Below are 26,137 nucleotides of genomic sequence, written 5' to 3'. Positions count from 1 at the left end.
AATAAAAAAGAAACAATAACAAAAGAGAAGAACAAAAAAGAAATGAAGTGAAATGCAGCAGCAAGTTTCAAAACTGTTTAACAATTTAGAGAAAAAGAAAAAGAAAATATAAACATGAAAATAAAATCATTTAAAATAAAAATGCTCCTTCAAAGAAAAAAAAAAAAAGAAAAAAAGAAAAAAAGAAGGAAACGTTGCTGTGGCTCGTAAAAGATGTTGAATTGTACAGGGAATATTATTAGTGGATGATTATTAGATAACGTTATTAATGCGTATATCATCACAGTCAAAAAAAGTCTATTGCCTATGGATCGTTTTTGCTTGTGATATTTTTATTTTTATCAATGTTGAGATAAAATTAAGAAATAACAACACAATTGTCTTTAAGTTTTGAAGGATAGTAATTAAAAAATTGAAAGACAAAAAAAAACTAATGAAACCAAATGGAAGGAACGAAGGAAAGAAAGAAGAAAGCATTTAAAAGAAAGAATGAAAGAAAGAGAGAGACAAAAATAATGAAGAAAGATAAACAAAGTAACTGTTAAAAATAATCATTTTCTTATGAGTTCTTAGTATAAAGTATAATAGTATATATGTATACTAAGAATCTGTGCATCCATCCAAGCTAACCTTAAACCGATTAAAATAACGGATAAATGAGAGTACATAAATATTAGAAAATTATCACTCTTACATAGAAGAATTATAATTTTTAAATTAAACATCTCCACGACCACGAATCCTTTGTCCTCAACCACGTATTCCTCTACTCCTTTGATTCCCACCTTGACCTCAATTAAATACAGAATATTATCTCGTTTAAGGATAAGAATGCTTACTTCTTTTTTCCCCTTAACCACGCATTTCTCTTCACTGTTCACAAGTTTTAATGCATTATTATTACACCACACCACCACCACCATCACTCCTTCTAAATCCTTTTCCTAAATCCCCCATGAAAGAACATATTGTGTTTGTGGATATATGTAATTTTACTTATCAATAAATAAATTTCAAAAAAAAAAAACAAACTTACACATTTCACTTTGTAAAATCTAATAGGCATCAACGTTCTCAAGTAGAATCTAATATAAACTTGAATTATAAATTAATATATTTATTAATAGAAATATTGCATATATATATATTTTTATTTAATTAATATGAATAATTAATATAGTTAAATTTTTCATAAACAAATATAAACATTAATAAATGTAAAACATTATATAACAAATAAATATGATAATAAATAACATTCATAAATGATGTTTCAAATTGATTCGAGTTTTGCCGCGTTGATAATTAGTTAGTTTAAAACGTGACCAGATGGCACCTCGATACGATAAAATTCGTAGTTAAAACTATAAATTATTTGATCAATGGCGAAGGGTGTCGTCGAAATAGCGCCGCCTCAGTGAAACTTCGTTCGTCGTCGAGAGCGCCTAGGTTTAGCACGGTGGAGGTGCGAAGCAGAGCTTCGGCAAAGTGGCCGTGTATAAGAACTTTAACGATTGCCGAACGCAGTCGCGTTCGCGCTTGGTGCATGTATACGCGTTGGGATCGGCGTTTACTTGTCAAAGAAGAAGAAGAAGAAGAAAGTAATAAGAAACAGAAGAAGAAGAAGAAGGAAGAGGAGATAGCTATGATGTATTTTCGTGTAGTTAATCATTATAGGAAGTTCGACAGCGGGAAGATGTCGTCGGGTAGATAATCGTTGTCCGAGAGGAGCCTACGGGCAAGTCTCTTAAAGGCTTTTAAACGAAACGGAATAAGGAAAGGAGGAAAAAGAAAAAGAGAGAAAGACACTTGGCACTTCGTTCAAAAATACATATATATATATATATATATATATATATATATGCATATGCATGGATGGTGAGAGAGAAAGAGTGGTATAGTGGTGTGTATACATGAGGACACATATTATATCGTATTTAGCATCCTTGTCTTTCTCTCTCTCTTGCGGGATTTGTCCGTCTACTTAAAGTCAACGTCGACACACCACCACCACAACCACTAACACCGGGGACGTTTATCATAGTTTGACGATTGTTGCAATCGTCAATGTCTTAAACCGTAATCACGGAAACGGTAATAAGTACTAGTAGTAGTAGTAGTATTAGTTGTTGTTATGTTGTGTTACGTGTATACAAAAAAAAAGAATAAATAAAAATATTAAAGAGAGAGAGAGAGAGAGAGAGAAAAAATAGAGGAAAAGGAAAAGGTGACAGTGGGCAACTCGTCGTTGGAATTTATGGTGCGCTTGCGAGAAACTGTGAAGTGAAAGAAAGATAGGAAGAGAGAGAGAGAGAGAGAGAGAAAGATAGATACGAGAGATTATCGGAGATAGAAAAAGAAAGATATATATATATATATACATATATCAGTAACGAGTGTGTGTGTTTGTGTATGTGTGTGTGTGCGCGCGAGAGAAAACGAGAGACATACGGTGCTAGAAAAGGCACGAAAAAGAAATCTTTCGATATATTGATCTATCGATTTTACTAAACTATTTCTTGATTATTATTATTATTACCATTACTGTCATCGTCGTGTTGTCGTCGTCATCGTCATCGATGGTGGTTGACAGTTCGTCGTTTAGCTTATAGTTTCTTGTGCATCATCTAAAATATTAAGAGAATAATAACGGGAAAAGATAAAAGTTAAAATAAAACAAAACAAAACAGAAGAAAGAAAAATGCCGGGCCTAATCGCGGTGAGCGAGTTCGTCGAGGAAACGAGGGAGGACTATAACTCGCCCACTACGTCGACCTTCGTTTCACGAATGCCACAATGCAGGCAGACCATCACATCCCTCGAAGAAGTAAGGACAACTTTTTTTTTACTTTCTTTATTTCTTTTCTCTTTTAAAACTCTTGTGTGTGTGTGTGTGTTTTTTTTTTGTTTTGTTTTATTTTATTTTTATTTTTATTTTTATTTTTATTTTTATTTTTATTTTCGTTCTACACCTGCACACCTTTCTCTCTCTCTCTCTCTCTCTCTTTTCTTTCTCAAATCCTTTCGACCTTTCCTTTCTCAGCATACATCGGTGATGGGATTTGAAAAGTCTCGAGCCTTGTGTGTCATACAAAATATATTTTTTTTTTTTCTATCAAACTCATTTTTCTTGAAATAAAATACAAAAAGTTCTGATTTTATTTTTGTTATTCTCATTGAAACTCGATACTTTTTAATCCACCCACGTCACTTGCATCATTTGTTTACGGCATGTAACTTAATTTGCATATGCGCATTTCAATTTATTTTTTTTTTTACGTTGATAATATAAAAAAAACTATTTGTTTAATCATATCCTAGAAAAGAATATGAAAGATTTACTATTAATGTTATAGATTAAAATCGAATAATAATAATAGTAATGTTTTCTTTTTCAATCAAAATATGATTAACGTAGTGTTTTCATTTTCAATTCAAATCGTCACAAATTCAATCCAATCCTCCCTTCCCCATACAATCCAATTATACGAACGCAGTTGGAGATAATTAATTCATGGGGGATACGCGTGAAATTAATCGGAATATTAAATCGAAATCAGGTTGGTATTTCGTTAAACAGAAAAAAATATGAAAGAAATATATGAAACATGATATCCGTAGGAGGAAATAAAAAGAAAAACAGAGGAAGATCAATCCTGTTTTGTTTCTTCAAGAAATATATAGGTTTTCTTTTTTATCATGTGGATTATGAAAATGAAAAGAAAGGAAGAGAGAAAGAAAAAAAAACAATATCGGTAAAGCTCAATCTCTCTCTCTTTCTCTCTCTCTCTCTCTCTTTCTTTCTTTTTAAAGAGAATTCGATAAAAACTCATCTGCTGGGATTTAAATCTCTCGGAAACTTTCATTGTATATATTTATCTGTCTCCCTCTCACTCACTCATTCGTTCTTTCATCCTTTTTTATGACAACATTTGCTCTCTCTTTCTCTCTCTTTTCTCTTTGTATATATTCTCTCTCTCTCTCTCTCTTCCTATCGACTTTGCCGCCTATATTCCTTCTTTATTCTCATTCGAATGGAGCGACGTTGGTTGGTGTGTTAGTGCAAGTGAGAAAGAAAGGAAATAGAGAGGAGGAAGGTGATTGGCGTAGCCGCATGCGTGCTCGTAACGCGTGGGCGTTTCGCAGATGCACACGGAAGATGCAGCAGCCACCTTTCGGAACTATTCGGTCGTCTCCACGTTCGGATTCGGCTCTCGTCGAGGTCATACTCGTATCCTTGCGCGCCGCCGCCATCCTTGCACGCCTCCCAACCAGCATTACTCTTTCACTATATATATATATATATGTATAATATATATATGTGCATATGTATATGTTGTCGTCGTCCTCTTTATCACATACAAGGGACTACGAAATACGTGTTTTCCGGGGAATCTTTTTTATTTACCTACTTTTCTTTTCTTTTTTGTTTTATTCTTCTTTTTAAATATGCTATTTCTCTTCAAATATTCTGGCTAAATTTTTAGACGCATTTAGTATATATTTTTTAGAATATAATTTTTCTAACGGTTTGTAGAAAATGTTTTATTTTTGTATTTTCGATTATTAATGATGTTTTACTTTCGAATAATCTTATTGGCTAATTGCAAACTTCTCTTTGATTGGTTAGATATTTAAAATGTCTTATTGTTTGTATTGACACTGATCGATTTTTAATTCTCATTCTGTGTATCTATTGTAATATTTTCGATTTATTTCTAATTATTGCAAATAATGTTATTATTATTCTTTTCTTTGTGAATCTTCTTTTTTATTTTTCTTGTCGAAAAGTAATAATTGATTTAATTTTTGTATAAAATCCTATTGGTTAATTACAAAACGTATCTGATTGGTTTAATACGTAAAGTCATGTTATTATTGGTTGGCACTGATCAGCTTTTGTCTGCTTAACCGTTCGATGTCGATGATGACATCTCTTCGCACGTCGTTTAAATTCAACACAGGTACGCTTATTAATATTTTAATCTTCGTGTCTTCAACAGAATATAGAGACTCGACACAAGCTTGCATGTAAACTAATAAATAGACTGTGACTTCCTGCGAAACTAGTCGTCGTTTTATCTTTATATATATATATATATATATATATATGTACATATATTATTATACATATAGAAAACACACACGCGAAATGTGTATTATACATTACCGCGATATGCTTAAACGAAGTTTATATATATGTATAAAGTGTATGTGTGTGTGTGTGTTATGTGTTTTATTCGTTAGAATGAGTATGATTATCACAGTCAAAAAATCTATCCTTGATTTAGTTTTATTCGAACGAAAGTAGTAACATATACAATTTCAAATCTGTAATTAAAAAAAAGTGCGCGAAAATTCAAACAGTGCGATCAAAAAGATTATCATCAAAAAAAAAAAAAAATAATAAAAAAAGATTGGATCCTAATTATATAAATAACTTGAAATTGGATCTTATCTATCGAAATGATTTTTCTTGGAAACACAATCTCAATATAAGTATATTACTCGAATTAACAATAAAGACGAAATTCAAGAAAGATAAGCTAACTTACTATTTATTTTTTTTTCTTTTTTTTTTTTTTTAAATATCGAGCTAAATGAAACGAATATACGAGTTATGTGATCATCGTTCATAAATACCTGATTCTGATTCGCTGACGAATAGGAAACGTTGAAAAAAAAGAATGTATTATTTTATCGTTGTTATGACTTACGTATTAAATACGATTAATGATTGAAGAACGAATATAAGTATGTAAAGTAATATATAACAAAAAAAAAAAATAATAATAATAATAGATGTTGTTTATTAGAAAAATCACTGTTGAAAGATACCGTGAACATTTTAACATGTAGCAAAAGCATATTGTCGAGTTTATTCAAACTCTCTCGTCAATCTTATTTTTCTTCGTTCCTTCACGTTGTTTGCAATGCACTCGTTAGATAGAAGCCGTTCACTCAAGGAAACGACATCACGGGTATCTTCTTATTCGTTTGTTTCTTTTTTTTTCTTTCTTTCTTTTATTGTACACACAACATTGCCAGCTTTATATACATATATATAACGTGTATAGGGTGAGTCATTTAAATCGGAATACCTTAATCTATACGTATATACCATGAAAGATTCTTTTGACCAATCAAAGAAAAGTATACGTCGCTATTTTTTTTATCTTCTATCTTTCCAGCGCTATGTATTATATATATATATATATAGGTATACATAATACTTATGGTGTTTTCCATACGGAAGGAATTTTCTATCATTTGATCATCGGACGATAGCACGCGGGCACTCCCCTTGGAATTATTGATTTTTTACGTCTCTTTATACGCTCTTATGTGTGTGTATGTGCGTGTGTGTATAACATATATATATATACTTGTGATCATACACGTCCTATTTGTTTTTAATAGTAAATTCTTAGCTTCCTTGTTTAGTGATAGTTTATTTAAAAATAATCTCATTAATTTTAGTACTTTCTATTCATATTTTTATAAATTACTTTTTTAACATACTTGAAATATTTATAATTTAAATGTTCAAATTAATAAAGTTATTTTCAAAAATAAAAATGACAGAAGTTAATCGGATTTATTAAAATTATACTTAAATATTTTCCAAATTTTTACGAATTAAAAAGTATATATTCGAGAATTATATTAAAAAAAAAAAAAAAAAAAATGTATTCCAATTATAAACGATGCGAAATAAAAAAGGAATCATTTGGATTTCGTAGTTGTTATTTTAAAATGGCGTATCTTTCGAATAAAACCGCGAACACAGCATTAGGACTTTCAACGAATGTCGCAACTAACACTCTTACTTTTCCTCTACTACTTATGTGTTCTTCTTCTTCTACTACACTTCTTCTTATTTTTTTTTCTTTTTTTTTCCTCGATAGTTTGCTGCAAGTGTCGGTGCACCGTGAAGTGTTTCACTCTCGCTATTTCTCCCCGTTGCTGCAGTTACAACTCACGTAATACGTTCATTTCGTCGTTTCGTATTTGTTACTTGAATAACATTGACTTTTGATTTAACTTATGAACAAAATTTGGAAATGGGTTAATTATATATTTTTTTTATTCCTATAATATTCCTTTTTTTTTTCTTTCTCATAGTCACTTATTGAAATATAATTTTGTAATAGAAACAATATGGTGTCACACATTTTCTTCAACAAAATAAACTCATTGAAGTTTTTCAATATTTTTCTATAATTATATATTAAGTATATATAATATAATATATTAATTAAATTATTATATTAATATTTATAATAATATTATAAATAATTTTATAAATTTATTATTATATATAATATTATTAATATTATATATAATAATACATTATATAATATATAATATTATATTATTTTATATTAATTATATATTTTATATAATAATATTAATAATATAATATAATATAATATAATATATATATATCTATATCTATATCTATCTATCTATCTATCTATCTATCTATCTATCTATCTATCTATCTATCTATCTATCTATCTATCTATCTATATATATATATATATCACATTTTGTAGTTAATTTAAATTTCAAATAAAATATTTCAAAGAATTGGAAAGATGCTGTAAAAACAAAATGGTAATATTATTCGGAGAAGTGCAAAAGGTTAAATAAGAAAATAAAAAAAAATATATTTTAATAATCTTAAGAAAGGTTAGTACATATATATATATACATATATATAACATAAATGTTCTAAGATAATTCTGAAATAAGTGCAGGTAAATTTTCTTCTTAGAATTCTAGGTCTTTTCGACCGACATAGTCAGCTCCGTAAAAAGAGATAATTGAACGTTACGAAAGCTCTTAGGCGTCTCGAAACGATGCCTGGAAGGAAAACCGACTACCGTCTATGGGCATTCTTCTAAAACCCGGTAGCAGTAACACAGCAACTGCACCACCAGCTGCCTTGCTTGCTTGCATGCATCTTTGTTGATGCTGCACCAGTATATTAGTGTTGTTACCAGACCACAAAGAAACCTCCCCATTCCCACCTTTACATAGACACTGCTGCACATACCCCGCTTTTCACAATTTTCTTACTACTTCTGTTCCAGTTAGAGAAAAGAAGAAGAAAAATAAAATAAAAAATATAAAAGAAAACTCGAATGAATATTCTACGAATAAAAACCACCACGAGTAGTTCAAGATCGGCCAGGTTGTGTTTTTTCTTCTTCTTAGAATTCATAATGGATCTTTTCTTCCCTAATTTGTAAAATATTTTCTCCACTTTGTAATACTCCATTATTATTACATTTATTTTTGTTTTTTTTTTTTAATTTCACGAATTTTTAATATATATATATATATATATATTATAATATAATATATTAATTATATATTAATCATAAATTTTATATATATATATATATATATATAATATTTTTTATTTTTTATTTTTTATTTTTTATATTTTATATTATATTATATTGTATTTTATATTTTAATAATTTTTACAATATATATAATTATATTATATATTTTATTATTTTAATATCTTATTTATTAATTTACTTATTAATTTATAAGATAACAATCAATTCTAATACAAGTTGTATTATTTTTTTTTTTTTAGTACATAATTTCAAATGATAAATTACTGATTGTAAGTTAATTTCCATTTTGTAGACCTTCAGGGTTGGAACAGGATGATTAAGTAACATGGGGAATATAATTATAATTTCTGAGTATAAACTTCGAACGAATTTAACCTGATAACCTAACCGAAGAGGAGTTAAACACGAAACAGCTTTCATAGTTTCTCTCTTACTCTGTAAAATACAAACACATAGACACACATTGACATGTTTGATAAAGTAGAGAGAGAGAGAGAGAACATTTTGTCGAGAACCTTTAATAAAGCTTCGAATATTAAGTTTATTCTTGGTAACTTAATTCTAACATTTTACTTTATATTAGAATGAAAAATAAAATTCAATAAAATTCAATTTAATTATTTATCATAAAATAATGTAATGTATATAATATAATTTATATTATATAATATTACAAGTTTAACTTATAATTGTATAACTTATAATTTATACATATTATACATTTATACATAATACAAAATATATAATAAATAATACAAATATAATAATAATACTTTCTTATACTTATACAAAGTATTATTTTATATATATATATATATATATATAGAAAGTATTATTATTATTTTTTTTTATTTCATATGTAATAATAATAATAATAATAATATGATTGTATCATATTAAAATACCAAGATTAACTTTATCTTCGTTTTAATTTCTTAATTCCATTCATAAAAACAACATCTTCAAAGTATCCAGATGTTGACTCTACTCTATCTAAAGCTTTTTAACCTTCTCCCCATTCTTTTCTTTTTTTTTTTTTTTATTGTCTTCTTCTTTCGACTTACTCTTGACCCTGATTGTCTTTAAGTTACCCACTTTCCTATTTTAGAATTGGCTCTTACAACATCAGAACCGTGTTATCCTATGAGAATTCGTTCTTAGCTTGACTGAGTTTATTTTTAAACGAGACAAGATCTATTCTTAGGTGTATCTTCTTTAGTACTCTTCATGAGAAAGAGAAAGAGAAATAGAAAGAAAGAAAGAAAGAAAGAAAGAAAGAGAGAGAGAGAGAGAGAGAGAGAGAGAGAGACAGACAGTAAATAAGATATAGAAAGATAGAAGAAGGGGAAAAAGATTTCATGATACGCAACACAAATATATATATGTATGATGAACTATTACAGCTGTTATTACTAACATTAAATCTTATATATATAGAAGGTTTAAAATATATATATATATTTTTTTTTAGTAAGTGATACGCTCACATGACGTGAAGGAAGCTTTATTTCCTTGCTCCCGCTTTTGAAAAACTTTGAGATAAACTAAGGAAGAAGTATTGTGTGTGTGTGTGTGTGTGTGTAGATCGATTTCTTCTTTTAAGGGTAACTCACCCCTACCTTTATAACATTTTTCCTTATTCTTCTCTTCCTCTTATCTTCTTTTTCTTTTTCTTCTTCTTCTTCTTCTTTCTTATTTTTATTGAGAGATTGTGTTGTGAGAAGAAAGAGACAGTATGGAATATTGGATTATATAAAAGAAGAAAAAATACAAGTTTTATTTTAAAAATTGGATTAAAGTATTGATTTGTTGTTTTTTTGGGGGGGGGGGGAAATTCCTGACAATATTGGTGAATTATGTTTTGTGGGATTAATAAAGAAAATTTGGGTATGCTTTGGTTCAAAACTCGTTGCGTAAGTGTACCTTTTTTTTTTTATGTATAAACACACATATTTATTTTAATTGTAAATTATATATATATATTAATTAATAATATTAATAATATAATTTTAATATTATTATAATATATATTATATATTATATCAATAATATTGAAATATTAATAATTAATAATATATATTAATTAATAATTTATATATATAATATTTGTATATATATAGATTATATATATTTATTTTAATTGTTATATTGTTATAGTAAATTTGTGTGTGTATTTCTGTATGTGATATAATTATATTATATTATTATACTGTAAAAAAAAATAATTGTATAAAGTTTCGTAATTAACTTTCTTTTAATATCCTTTATGTATATTTTTATTTATTGCATATACATTTATATTATTATTATTTTTTTTTTTTTTTTATATTGTAAATCATATTTTAATAAATTTGATTTATTATGTTACAGACTCTGGACTTCGACAGAGATGGTCTCACCAAATTAAAGAAGGCTATCAAGGCAATTCATAATTCAGGGAATGGTAAGGACCAACATTTTTTCTTTAAATAATTCTAATCATTAAATATTCTAACTTCAAATGCGAATTTTATTATAATACCTTTGAATATCACGCTTGGCTTATTAATTTCAACGAACGATATTAATAATGTCGATCGTAATTCATAATTCATAAGAATTTCAATCTTAAATAGTAATCAATAAAAAATAAATCACAATGTTCAATTCATTCGATTCAAATGTCGCGCGCTTCACTGATTTAGTTTTAACGAATGCCGTTTGTAACGCTTCGATCGTTTATTCAAATTCGTACGAATTCAAATCATTAAAATAAATCTTATAAATGAATAAAAAAAAAATAAAATAAAAAAGAAAAAGAACAAAAATTGATTAATTTCTTTTGAATGTCAATCTTCGTTGAAAAATTTCCACCAGGAATAGATTGAAGGTGTGTACTTTATTTTTCTTTTTTTTATTATTTTATTTTTTATTTTTTTGTAAGTTTATTATTCACCAATATATACCTGATATGACGTTGACTATCTAGCATATATTTGCTATTCAAAGTAAGTCGAGCTTGGAACGCTATTGGGTAATACACACCACGGGGTGTGGTAGGACTTTTAGTGTGTCACCATGTTCCATGACGGAAACTGAAAATCGATATATCACGTGTATTATATATGCATACATATTACATACATATCTATATATATATAAACACACTGTATTAATTTAGTAAATAATTTTTAGGTTATTTTTTTTGTCATAATATAATAATATATATATCAATTATGTTAAAGAATAAACTCTTACCTCTCTCTCTTATATTTTCAAATTATAATTGTTACATTTGTATAAACATTTATGCACCAAAAAAAGAAAAAATAGCAAGAAAACCATGACTTTATATAATATTATAGATCATTTAAAATCCCCATAACTTAATTATTATCTATACATAAGATAATTTTTTCTACAAAAGAATTGGATATGAATAAGCACATGATATTATCCATTTAAATTATGTACAACTATGTAAGTACAAATATGTATAGATCATTCGTTGAAATAAAACATGATACACGTATGTTTGCTGCACATGCATTTATACAGGCATGTACGTATTACGTGTGTGTGTGTATTTGAGATGATATATGTATGCATAGATTGACATGGTTTAACCCATTTGAACATATTTGTCACAATGACGCAGAGATTATGCTTGAAAAAGAATTGAAAAGGTCGAATGTGATATATTCAACCAATCTTACATTTTCTTCTTATATATTATTATATAACTATTGAACAAAAAAACACTTTTGTTAATAACTATTTCTTTCTTTTTTTTATACCTTTTCTTTTTTTGTCTTGCATGTTATTTTCATAAGTTTACTGTATACCACACTTGTCACATATATTATTATTATTATTATTATTATTATTATTAATATTATATATAATATAACATTAATTAATATATAATTAATATTATATACAATTTATTAATATTATTAATATTACTACTATTATATACATTATTATTATATTATATATTATTATTATATTATAATTATTTATATTATTTTTTAAAATATTATTTTAATTATTAAATTAAATAATAGTAGTATTTGTAAATACTACTATTATATAATAGTAAATACTACAGTAGTAAAAGTAAATAAAAGTATATATATATATGTAAAGTACTAAGTAGTAAAGTAAAATACTACAGTAGTAAAAATAAATAAAAGTATATATATATATATATATATATATTAATTATATATGTAATTAATAATATATATAATAATTATTATAAATATAAAATGAGTAATATTATATATATAATTAATAATAATAATATTATTATTTTAATAATAATAATAATACATTTATAATTTTAATTATATATATTTAAATAAAACAAATATTATTATTATTATACATAATAATAACACATTTATATATATATATATATATATATATATATATATATATATATATATATATATATATATATATAAGTAATAGTATATTTATTAAGAAAAGACATGTGACTTCCGGTTGTGTTTCAATTATATCGTTATTAAATTGTTAAAAAAAAAAATTAGAAGTGGTTAAAGTGTATGTATATACGTTTGAATAATGCAGGATACTTAAATGTAACTTCAATATCGTATTAAGTGTTTTAATAGCTACTTAAGTAACTGAAGTACTCGAGAAGAAGAGCTTTTGCGTCTCTTGGATACGTAGTGGAGACTATAAACGGGTCGAAAATCATTACTCTCTTTCTTTATCTTTCTCATTCGCTCTTAAAGCGCCATTGCAAAGCGCCATTGCAGGGTCCTCCTTATGCACTTCTTCTTTTTAAAATGATATATAATAACATTTACTTTATTTTATATATATATATATACATAAATTAATAAAATAATCTTTTATATATATATATTTTATTTATTTATTTATTTATTTATTTATGGTAACATTTTTTTAACACCACTGACCAAATGAATTGTTTTCTTTTTAACAATGATTATATTGTTACTTAAAACAATGTGATTAAATTTATTTAATACTCTCTTTTTAGAATATTTTATATTAATTATATTTAATATTCTTAATATTATTTAGAATTTTATTTTAATATTATTTTAATAATATTAAATATAATTATTTTATATCTATAATATTTATAATAATATTACAATAATTATTATTAATATTCTTTAGAATTTTATTTTAAAAATAATACCTAATATAGTTTTAATTTTATTTTTATTTATAAATTGAATTTTTAAAATAAACAAAATATGGTTATTCAAAGATAGCAAAGAATCTACGTTATCGACTGAGGGTTACTTTTTTATCATTCACCTGGTATATTTTTTCTTATTAATAATTTTACTTTATTTTTGTATATATATATATGGATGTGTTATGGAGTTTTTCTCACAAAGGGAAGTGAAACCTTATCGGTAAATTTCCCTTCTATGAGGGGGTAGTAGTAGTAATAGTAGTAGTAATAGTAATAGTAGTAGTAGTAGTAGTAGTAGTAGTAGTAGTAGTAGCAGTAGTACTAGCAGTAGTAGTAGTAGTAATCCTCGTGGCTTCTTTTCATATTAACGTTAGTGGACAGACAGATCGATTTCTCTGGCGCCCTTACTTTCCACCCTTCACCCTTCCATCCTCCCTTTCTTTCTGTTCTTCTCTATTTCCCTCTTTATCGTTCATACGTGAAAGAAGAGAGAGAGAGTGTATTCACTTCCTCATCGTCATCCTTCTTCCTACTTCACTCATATTTTTATTCTTTTTTTTTCTTTTTTTTTTCGCTTATGTTAACTACTCTCCCGTGTTAAAAATTAATTCCACGCGATCTAGTGTGAAAAAATGCTCGATAAGATTCATTAATTAAATACACCTGAGATTTACGCGTGTACATCATTCTCCTATAATGACCTGAGAATGTAGAAAATTAAAATTGATTGATGATTCAACAAAAAAGAACTTTTGCTAAATATTTGTTTTTACTCTTACATGTTATTATTGTCATAAGTCTACTATATATCCACGTGGTGTGTCACGTGATATATATATATATATATACACGTGTTTTTTCATGTTTCTATAACTGTAAAAATATATTAATAATTTATATAATAATTTCAAAACAAAACATATTTTCTAATTGGTCCTGATATCTCATTTTTGTTTGTTTGTTTGTTTTTATTTTTATTTTATAAACTGTGTTTGCTTTTTATCGTATATCATGGTAACTCTCAAATGTACAGGAAATGTCTCTCTCCAATATGATCTGTAGGTAAAGATTGAGTACCATCACCATTCACCATCATCACCACCACTATCACCATCATGTTATGTTCCTATTGCTCTGAGAAAACAATGCTTTCTGCTCGTCGAGCCTGTCGAGTTTCTCGATAGAATCGAAAACTTCAAAACGGAAACGTTCCCTTCTGTCAAAAGAGAAAGAGAGAGAAAGAGAGAGAGAGAGAGAGAGAGAGAGAAAGAGAGAGAGAGAGAGAGAGAATGATAGATATAGAAACAAAGAACATGTAGACGACAACTTGGGGGAGAAAGCATGAAATCGATTTTACTTGTAAGAGAACGATACAACATTTATATAACTTGTATCATCTCTCTCTCTCTCTCTCTCTCTCTCTCTCTCTCTCTCTCTCTTTTATATTTTCTATATATATATATAAAGAATTACGAGTATACTTGAGTATTATCTCATTTGATTAACTATGTTTAAAAATGAATTGAAAAAAGATTGATATATGTACCCTCTTTTAATACCAATATTAAAATATTCAAAATATGATGAAAACTTGTTTTCTCCTTTATCTAACTTTATATTTATTTATTTATTTATTTGTTTGTTTGTTTAAGCCCACGTCGATAATGAAGTTTATCTTGGAAGAGCCCTTGAAAGACTCGGCGATGCTGCCCTTAAAGAACAAGAGCCGGATATAGGAGCAGCATTCCTTAAATTTGCAGTAGTCACCAAGGAATTGAGTGCCCTTATGAAGACTCTGGTATATATTCATCATTTATTTGATAATTTAAAATTCAATCAAATTCAGATCTAAAAAAATTCCTCTCTATTCCTCTTATATTTTATTAAATATCATTATTTTTAATAACAAAACAAAATTCATTTCTATTCTTTACCATATCACAGAAGAAACCTGCTATACCGATCGTACTTTTTATCCTATTCGTTTGGCGGGAAATTTGAAAATGTATTTCCTTTCCTTAACTTATTTCTGTTTAAAAAAAAGTTTTTAATAAATAAATAAATAAAAAAAGAAAAGGTATATATATATGTATATATATATATATATATATATATATAATATCTAATTAAAAATGTGAATATTTCAGATGCAAAACATCAATAACATCGTAATGTTCCCGTTGGATTCTGTACTGAAAGGAGATTTGAGAGGTGTAAAGGGTGATTTGAAAAGACCATTCGAAAAGGCGTGGAAGGATTACGAGGCAAAGTATGCTAAAATCGAGAAAGAAAAAAAGCAACATGCCAAGGAGGCTGGCCTTATTCGTACTGAGGTTACACCAGCCGAGATTGCTGATGAAATGGAAAAGGAAAGGCGATTATTTCAATTGCAAATGTGCGAGGTGAGAGAAAGAGAGAGAGAGAGAGAAAAGTATTGAAAAGAAGAATTGATTAAACCTGTTAGAACAAAATACAAGAGTAATAATATAATGTCAAATCATATATGGATGAATACATTTGAAAAAAGTTTCGATATTGTTATAACAATTGTTGTTTATTTTTTTAGTATCTTATAAAGGTGAATGAAATTAAAACGAAGAAAGGTATCGAATTGTTGCAGCATCTAGTCGAATATTATCATGCTCAAACAAAGTAAGTTATTAATTATATATTTTAAAGCATTAACTCTTTCATTAATTTAATAATATATAATGTGTACTGAATTTATTAGTTTTCTTTTTTAATCTCTTCGGTTTTTAGCTATTTTCAAGATGGCTTAAAGACTATAGAACATTTTGGTTCTTACGTGGCCGATCTGAGCGTTAAGCTGCAAAAAATTCGACAGACTCAAGACGAAGAAAGAAGACGTTTGACAGAATTAAGAAGTTTGCTTAGGAGTTCGGGTTGTGATAAAGAGGTAAGGAGGTATCATTAATATTATGTATTCTTTTATGAAAATGATTAATAACATTGAAGGGAATTGTTTTATTTTCTAGCTAAACGTAAATGCAAGTGTTGGATATTCCTTGCATCAGCTTCAAGGTGATAAGCAACACGGAGTAACGCGTTCTGGACATTTGTTGAAAAAAAGCGAAGGAAAGATGAGGAGGGTTTGGCAAAAAAGAAGATGTGCTGTACAAGCCGAGGGTTATTTGGATATTTGTCATGCTGACGAGAATAAACCACCTACGAGAGTGAATTTACTTACGTGCCAAATAAAGCTCGTACCGGATGATAAAAGAGGCTTCGATCTTATAAGTTGTAAGTTGAAATTAACTATATAGTTAAATATTAAATAAACGTATCTCTCTTAACATTTTGTTTAATAATATTTCAGATAATCGTACGTATCACTTTCAAGCGGAAGACGAAGCAGATCAGCGCGCATGGATGTCAGTATTGGTAAATTGTAAGGAAAGAGCTTTGTTAAGAGCTTTCGATGCTAGTGGGAAAGCTGAAGCTGGACAAGGGAATCCTAATTTAGTTGAATTACAGCAAGCAGTGATTAGATGTGTTATGCGATTACCTGGAAACGAACAATGTTGTGATTGTTCCTCTCAAAATGGTACAAAAACTAAACAATATTTTATTTGATTAATCATTTTAAAATTATTCAAATAAATGTTTTATATTAAACACAGATTTAATTATAATATAGTTATATATATATATAAATGATTAATAGATGCGACCTGGTTATCTACAAATTTTGGAATAATCGTATGTATAGAATGTAGTGGGATTCATCGAGATTTAGGTGTGCATATATCAAGGATACAGTCTTTAACTTTAGATAATGTAGGAACTGCCCAATTATTATTAGCACGGCATATGACTAATCAAGCATTTAACGAAGTTATGGAAGCTACATTACATCATAATCTTAAACCAACGCCTACATCTTCAATGTAAGAATCGACAGTTTTATTGCTCTTCCTACTCGTTTAGAATTTTTATAATATATATATATATATATATCATTAATGATATTTTAAATTAACAGGGAAGAACGATACGAATTTATAAGAGCCAAATACGTTGATAAAAGATACGTGATGAATACCTGCGCGGATGAACGAGATCTCTTATCGGATTTAGAACATGCAGTTAACAATCGTGACTTACAACAACTTTTACAAGTTTATGCTGAGAACGTTGACCTAGCGGCACCTTTGCCTACCTCGGCAAGCATTTCAAATGACATTTATTTTTTTTTTAAATATTATTTTTCAAAATATATATCACAATTTTATTACAATAAATTGTTGTATTTATATTATTAACAGGATATCCGTGAGACAGCTTTACATTTGGCAATCTTACGCGAGATGGGCAGTAGTTTACAAATAGTAGATTTTCTAATACAAAATATGCCAACTGGTGGTATTGATAGGATAACGGTTGATGGCGAGACGGCGTTACATCTTTCAGCGAGACATGACAGATCGGAAGCTATGAAATTACTTTTAAGAGCTGGCGCCGATCCAAGTTACAGAAATAAACAAGATAAAACTCCTTTGGATATTGCGCAAGAAATGGGACATCATACTTGTAAAGAATTAGTAAGTATTTTTCTTTTATTTATCATTTGTAAATTATATTATTATTATATTATTATTATTATTATTATTAGTTGGCATTAGAAACTCAAAAGTTCATTGCCGCAAATACCAAATCCCGTCATTGTTCCCGTCCCTGAGCGCGATCTTTCCATTCGCGGTCTTCATATTCTATTTCTTTCAGGTCTTTGTAAATTATATATATATATATATATATAAAAAGATAAGTTTCCCCACGAATATAGAAATTATTATTATTATTATTATTATTATTGTTATTATTATTAATTGGCATTAGGAACTCAAAAGTTCATTGCCGCAAATACCAAATCTCGCCATTGTTTCCATCATCCCTGAGCGCGATCCTTCCATTCTCGGTCTTCATATTCTATTTCTTTCAGGTCTTTATAAATTATATATATAAAAAAAAGATAAGTTTCCCCACAAATATAGAAATTATTATTATTATTATTATTATTAATTGGCATTTGGAACTCAAAAGTTCATTGCTGCAAATACCAAATCCCGCCATTATTCTCATCTCTGAGCGCGATCCTTCCATTCTCGGTTTTCGTATTCTATTTCTTTCAGGTCCCCTCTAATATTATCCTCCGAATATAGAAATAAATTTTGTTTTTCCTTTTTTTTTTTTTTAGCTTAGTCATGCTTTACAAAGACAAAAGACATTATTTGATAATGTTAACATCGATTGGAACCTTTCTCATGACGAAGGATCAACAGATTTCTCTGATGATGAAACAATCATCGAGGATAGGGTAAATAAATGAATTATTATTATTTAATAATATATCTCTTATATGACTTCATATATTATATTAAGTTAAACGATGAATGTGTAGTGTGATGTGGTGTGTCATACTAAAGATTGAATAAAAGATAAAACGTTGATTTTTTTTCTCTATATTTAGAACGGCTGTTTAACGCCTGAGAAGAAATCACGTAGCAGGCCACCTTCTTATGCTGGTGGTGGAGGTACAGGTTCTGGTGATTCACCGGTGACATTACGTAGTCGTAGCAGTACTTGTGACAGTCTACAAAGTGGTTCATCACCGAGTTCTTCTACAAACAGACAACAAATGCCACCACCACCACCACCACAAACGAGAAAACCTGTTGCTGGTAGATTATGGTTTTGTTTTCCTTTTATTTTTCTTTTTTTTTTCTTTTACGTAACCCGATAATCATCGAGTGAGATTAAAATCATCTAATTATATAATTATAATAGATTTGTTATAAATCACACGCGTGATTTAATGAATAATCGTGATTATTATTTATTTGAAACAGTACCCACGCCGATGACACCAGATATTTCAATAAATATCCATGGATCATTGAAGAAACGTGTCGCACCGCCTCCCCCACCGTCAGGAAGCTCAAGTGGCATTCCATCTCCTCATTATGGTACACTACCTTCGTCAGCGTCATTAGCAACATCCACACATAGCCGGACGACGAGTGAGCCAATCTTAGCTGGACACACCTTACACACACTATCGCATACTCTAAACACACTAAACAATCAACACCATAAAAGATCACCCAGTGGAGACTCTTCTACAGGGCATGGTATGTTTAGGTGTTAAAACTCGCTTTACGAATTCAATGTAAAGCACTCTAAAGGTGATGAAATCTCACAGAAAAAAAAAAAAAAAGAAAAGAAAAGAAACTTTATCTTCTTTTTCGAATTATATTTCCTTCCTTCCTTCCTTCCTTTTCCTTCCTATCGTCCATTTTGTTTTTTTTTATTTATCTCATTTGATTAATATATTTAATTGTTGTTTCTTCTTCTTTTTTTTTTTTAATACAGGAATGGACAAAACCAATAGTTCAACATTACAAAGACCACGTAATCCACCACCACCTGCACCGTCCAGCGTTAGCACTTCCAGATTGAGTAATGGTCGTAGTAGCGAGTCTCTAAGTTCAATGTGTTCGGATCATGGCCTTGGCAATCCAGTTCCTCCACCACGAAAGGTGAGCTTTACTTATTTCAAAAGTAAAGGAGTCTCTATGGTAAATGATCAAAATTGTTCTGTCATAATTACACGGTAAAGATAAAAAGAAAACAAGATGGAGGAAATATTTGTGTATACGACAAAAAAAAAATACAATAATAATAATAATAATAATAATAATAATAATAATAATTATCATTTGTGTCTTTGGGGAATAAGCGAGAGTTAGGAGAAACGACACACGTAAATGAAATGTTTTTTTCTTTTTTAAATTTGTTTCTTTCTTTTTTTCTTTTCTTCGATATTGTTTTTTCTTTTTATATATATTATACTTTTATATATATAATTTATTTGTTTGTTTTTTTAATTCATTCGTCTCATCTCATACATATATACACATATACATACATTAACACATTCGCGACTGGCATAGTTTTTACTTATTTAATACTAAGTACTGGCAAAAATATAAATTTAATATATAAAATTTCATATTTATATATTTATATAAAATATTTATATATTAAATATTATATATTAAATATAATTAAATTATTATATATTTAAATTAATAAAATATAATAATATTAATTATATTATTATATAATATATTAAAATAATATATTAAATATTAAATTATATATTATATATTATATTATATAAATTATAATTTTTATATTATATTTATATTATATATCATATATAAATATATAAATATACTTTTTATATATATATATATATATATATGAAAATTTATTTAAATAAAACTTTTGAAATTTAAAATGACGTGAATTCACGTCAGCGATCGCAAATGTGTTAAATTACTTACAACTTATTAATCATTATAATAAGCTGTGTAATCCAAATGATCGTATTTTAACAAATTAGTTATAAATATTAACAATTGACTAATAAGGATGTTCATCATTGTTCCTCCTTTTTTTTTTCATTTTTCATTTTTTTAAATAACACGATTTATTATTCATTAATTTATTACCTGTCATCATCGAAGCTGAACAATTTGAGGCTTAATATATATTATTGCATACCACATTATATAAATATTATCATGTCATTTGACATGTTGCAAATTTATTATTTTTCATTAGTGTAATATTAAACAAAACAAAAACAAAAACAAAAATACTATATTGTTGTTGTCGTATCGAAGTTTCTATGCTTTGATATATATATTTATATTATATCTTAATTTTGATTAATTTGTTTTTTTTCATTTTGAAATTTTATTTTATTCTTTGAACGTATTATTCAATCATATAATAATAATAATAATAATAATGCTCGCACGTTATTACCACACCACCTGCCCGCATAAATTTCTAATATGCTGGCTTTTTTTATATCAAAACACACAACAAAAGTTGAGATAATAAAAATATTCAAGTAAATTTTTTTAGTCATTTGCAAATCTTCTTCTTAGCTTCTTCTTCTTCTTCTTCTTCTTCTTTTTCTTCTTCTCTTTATCATCATTATCATTATTAACATATTTCTTTTCAAATTACTAAATACACACATTGATTATTCATCATTGAGAATCCGCTTTTGTCTGACATCTTTTTTTTTTTTTTTTTTTTTTATATATATATATATATATCTAATAACAAAAAACCAACAGCGACAATTTTTTATCTTTTCTTTTAACGGTCACATATCATCAAACTCTTAATTATATTCTTCTTAACACGTTGAGTGCCACGTCAGTCATAAATGTCTGACACTGTATTTCACATTCGGGCCATGTCAGACACATATGACTGACACCGAACTTCTCATTCGGGACATGTCAGACACATATGCCTGACACTGTATTTCACATTCAGGTCATGTCAGGCACATATGCCTGACATTGAACATTTCGATCAGGCCATGTCAGACACATATGCCTGACATTGAACATTTCGATCAGGCCATGTCAGACACATATGCCTGACATTGAACATTTCAATCAGGCCATGTCAGGCACCTGTGCCTGACGTTCATCCTTTAATTTTACCACCCGTGGCCTGACGAAGATTTCCATAAGAATTAACGTGGCGCACAACGTGTTAACACATCATCAATTTCATGAACATAATTTATAGAGTCACATATGTTTTTTTTTTTTTTTTTTTCTATAAAAAGATAATTTGATCTCGTTGATGTATAAAAGTAAAAAAAAAAATAAGAAAAAAGAACAAAATATACGTAAATAGAAAATCATGATTGAAAAGTGGGATACAACATATTAGGCAGTTGCATGCATTTCGAAGTCAATGCTTTTATGGTTTGTCATTAACCATTGTTGGCACAGCGAAGGGACCGATCCAGGCTAGAGAGCTACGCCGAGGAGCCTTCATCTTTGCTCTCAAATCTAAATCTGGTAAACAATTGTCGTACGACGTTACAGCGTGCTACACTTGAAACCATTTTTTTTTATAATATAATATATAATAATATATATATATATATATAATATTATATATTAATATAATATATTATATTAACCCTTAACCAATGAATGCCGCCATATTCGCGACAACTTAACTGTATATCTAACTACGCTCGTTCGTTAAGGGTTAATTATAAATTATTATACTATTATTATAATATTATACTATTATACTATTATACTATTATTATAAATTATTATAATATTATACTACTATAAATAATAGTATATTAATATAAATTTATATATATATATATATATGTGTAATTATATTATTATATAATATAATAATGTAATTATGTAATTATATTATTATATATTATAATAATAATTATATATAATTATTATTATATTATAATAAAATAAATATAAATATTATAATAATATAATATATTATAATATATTAATAATATATAATTTATATATATTATATATATAATATATAATTAAAAATATAATTATTATATATATATATATATATTATTAAATATATACTAAATATATATATTCTTGTATATATTGTTATAAATTTGTAAATTATAATCAAGTTATTAATGATCTTCTCCCATAACATTTCCAAATGATAAATATTATAATAGTAATAATAATAATAATAATAATAATAATAGTAATAATAAAAATAAAAAATAATACTATTGAAGTATTATATTTCAAGTGTAGTAACGTTTTGCATGATCAGTTCGTGCTGCTCGTAAATCTCCATTCGTAACGATATATAACATGGTAGCTTTTGAAATAATTATTATCTTGTTTATTATAACTATCTTTGTTATATTAATATTTAAAAAAAATAAAAGAAGAAAAAAGAAAACACAAGTTTTCCGATAAAAATTGCATCTTGTTGCAATGTTAATTTCTTAACATGTCAATGTTTTCTTGAAATCTTGAGGAAATAAATCAACGCGTTGCATTAATAATAAAAAAATAAAAAAATAATACAAAGAAAAAAAAACAGATGATAATAAAAAAATATTATATACATTTATTATTATATTATATATATAATTTGAGTTCGCTTATTGTGCGTTTGTGTGCTCTATTAATAGCATTCCTCCTGCAAGTTAATCATTTCAAATTAGATTCATTGTCAATGTTTTTTTGTTTTGTTTTTTTTTTTTATTAGAATTTAACAGGACATAATTTTATCGTAGTGTGAAGAAAAAATCTGATTTTCTCGTTTGTGTCTAATCTTGCATGAAAAATATTATTCGAATTCATTGTTCCTTGTTTTTTTTTTTGGTCTTTTTTTTTTTTTTTTTTTTGAAAATATTTTTTATGTTTACCTTGGCAGAGTAGCACACCCGATTTATTGCACTCACTCTCTCACACAACCTCCTCAAATTATCGTCCAAAATCGAGATTTTATATTCTTCTCAAACGATAGAAAAAAATCGATCGAATAATCGAATTTATAATAAGCCTAAAGACAAATTTTATATATACATTTTAACTAGCATGGTATGAAAGTCTTGAAAAACAATAATTTTCAATAGAAATAAATATGAACAAACCAATTGGAACTTTTAGATATGATGATTCAAAACAAAAAAAAACAAAAAAAATACAGTAGAGTATATACATTATACAAAAAATATATATTTAACGTCGTCTAAAATTTCCAATTGTGTGTTTTTTTTTTTTTCCATTTATTTATTTATTCTATGAGAAGTATTTTTCACGTTGTTGCTTTACAAATTTTGCTTCGTTTATAATTTAAACCATTTGTCAAATAAAATCGATATTTAATCGATAAGGAAGATCAGCAAGAAGCCGCCGCCATATTTGATTTGATCGAAACAATGTTAAATATTTAACAATCTCCAACCTTTCAAAATTTCATCTTAAAAAATAATTATTGAAAAAACTTAAAGACTCTCATCTGTTGATTTAATTCTAATTTCAATTTTCTTTCAATTTATCCTATTTTTCATTTAATAACATTAATATTAATGAGAGACTAAGAAATCAAAGCAGCAGTCGCCATATTGAAAAAGATCGAGATACAATTTAATTTGATTTCCTTTCATAATCAAATTTTTGAAATATTATTTGAAATGAAACTTCAAAAGGGGCAAGGCAGGCCATCGCTGATTTATCATAATTATAATTATTATTTTTTTTCTTTTTATATATTTATTTATTTAATTATTTATTTATTTTCTTACTATTATAACAAAGTAACACAAATTACTTCTCACAAGAAAAAAAAAAACAAAAAAAAAAAGAAAAAGATACGAAATATCCCAAATAATAATAACATACATATAAACACTAGATATGCCACCATTTTTTATCACATTACTCAAAATGACTGACTGGTGTATAAAAAAAAAAATAAATGCCTTTTTGAGGCTTCCCAGTGTCTTTATTTACACTTAAAAAATAACAAAACGCTCGCTTAATTATTTACAAAACTCAAAAAAAGTAGACATTTTGAATTAAAATGACTGCTCCGGTATATCTAGTGTTAATATAATCCAACAATTCTCTCAATTACTATTACTATTACTACTACTACTTACTATTACTATTACTATTTACTATTTACTATACTATTTCTACTTTTGATCAGAGAGAGTATCCATTTTTTGTTCTCTTTTCTCTTTTCCATTACTTCCCCACCATAGCCAACGTCATCGACCTTGAACGGTTTTCGACGGTGTCGAGCACTATACGATTGTGAGGCTGATAACGAGGACGAATTATCATTCCGTGAGGGTGAGGTTATAATAGTAACTAACGAACAAACCGACGATGACAATTGGATGGAAGGTGCATTGGAAAGGGCACCTGAAAGGAGAGGAATGTTCCCGATAAGCTTCGTTCACATGCTGCAAGATTAACATTCGGTAAGCCTAAACTCGTTGGCAAGTGTCTCGAGTACGGCAAGTTCAGTAAGCATCGCAAGTCTTGGAAGAAGAAATTGGCTGAGAAAACAAAAGGATTGAAGATGAGACATTTCAAGAATTTCGAACGATTTCGAAACAAAACGAAACAAAACAAAGCAAGGATTTACTTTTAACAAATGTGAATCCTTTTAATTATTATTCAAAATATATTTCGATTTTTATTAGGGGATTTTTGTTGTAGTTGTTGTGTTGTTGTTAACACGTTGTGAATGCCACGTCAGTCATTGATGACTGACATTGAACTGTCAATTCAGGCCACGTCAGGCACCAATGCCTGACGTTCATCTTTTCATTTTCATCTTTCGTATTCACGTGGCGCCACAACGTGTTAAAAAGGGAAGAGGAAAAATGAAAATGGGTTTAATCAGGGTAGGTTTAATTACCACGCGGTATGAAAATGATGATTTTTGTTTTTTGTTGATTGTATTTGTTGTTTAAAGTACCCCACCTCTTTTCAAGAGTCGAACGGAAATTGTGTTCCTCAGTTATTATTATTTTTTTTTCTTGTATTTTATTTACACGTTTTTCGTTTCGTTGTTTATGATTTCTTTTATAATTTGGTGGAAAAAAAAAAAAGAAGAGAATGTTGTACCGAATAATTGTATATTGTTAACGTTCAAATATTTTTTTGAATTAACGATCACGTGATCAGAATTTTTC

At 27.4% G+C, this 26,137-nt stretch overlaps 1 protein-coding gene and 2 long non-coding RNA genes across 6 annotated transcripts; 2 read left to right on the top strand and 1 right to left on the bottom strand.

Moving 5' to 3' along the window:
• The first annotated feature begins 1,415 nt into the window (after positions 1 to 1,415).
• Positions 1,416 to 25,576, top strand: Asap (ArfGAP domain of ASAP). 4 transcript variants are annotated; one of them, XM_015328841.2, is made up of 17 exons: positions 1,416 to 2,827; positions 10,749 to 10,821; positions 15,213 to 15,358; positions 15,708 to 15,962; positions 16,127 to 16,212; positions 16,321 to 16,477; positions 16,557 to 16,821; positions 16,898 to 17,125; positions 17,246 to 17,468; positions 17,564 to 17,744; positions 17,847 to 18,122; positions 18,776 to 18,895; positions 19,049 to 19,259; positions 19,428 to 19,544; positions 19,951 to 20,117; positions 22,410 to 22,478; positions 25,196 to 25,576. In XM_015328841.2, exons 1-17 carry the CDS (start codon positions 2,702 to 2,704, stop codon positions 25,409 to 25,411), a joined length of 2,916 nt encoding a protein of 971 aa, XP_015184327.1. In that variant the 5' UTR covers positions 1,416 to 2,701; the 3' UTR covers positions 25,412 to 25,576. The 4 variants fall into 4 exon arrangements, with proteins under 4 accessions (XP_015184327.1, XP_015184326.1, XP_015184324.1 ...); XM_015328840.2 differs by having other exon boundaries at positions 19,428 to 19,598; XM_015328838.2 differs by having other exon boundaries at positions 19,428 to 19,709.
• LOC149030596 (uncharacterized) lies at positions 7,598 to 8,782 on the top strand. Its single transcript, XR_016178641.1, has 3 exons — positions 7,598 to 7,695; positions 7,781 to 8,200; positions 8,671 to 8,782. It is a non-coding gene; the product is annotated as an uncharacterized LOC149030596 (long non-coding RNA).
• LOC149030595 (uncharacterized) lies at positions 8,689 to 12,183 on the bottom strand. Its single transcript, XR_016178640.1, has 3 exons — positions 11,616 to 12,183; positions 11,324 to 11,452; positions 8,689 to 8,813 (listed from the first exon to the last, which is right to left on the bottom strand). It is a non-coding gene; the product is annotated as an uncharacterized LOC149030595 (long non-coding RNA).
• Positions 25,577 to 26,137: the final 561 nt, after the last annotated feature.

The sequence above is a fragment of the Polistes dominula genome, unplaced genomic scaffold, assembly GCF_049000335.1.
Source record: "Polistes dominula isolate Pdom_NZ unplaced genomic scaffold, Pdom_raw_medaka contig_11, whole genome shotgun sequence".
NCBI lineage: Eukaryota > Metazoa > Arthropoda > Insecta > Hymenoptera > Vespidae > Polistes > Polistes dominula.
Note: the sequence above shows the minus strand (reverse complement) of the source record. Positions and strands in the feature narration are given on the sequence as shown.

Coding starts and splice junctions, on each gene's coding strand:
- Asap (XM_015328838.2), top strand. CDS start 2,702: ATGCCGGGCCTAATCGCGGTGAGCGAGTTCGTCGAGGAAACGAGGGAG. Junction 18,123..18,775: donor ATCATACTTGTAAAGAATTA/GTAAGTATTTTT, acceptor TTTTTTTTTTAG/CTTAGTCATGCTTTACAAAG. Junction 18,896..19,048: donor AAACAATCATCGAGGATAGG/GTAAATAAATGA, acceptor CTCTATATTTAG/AACGGCTGTTTAACGCCTGA.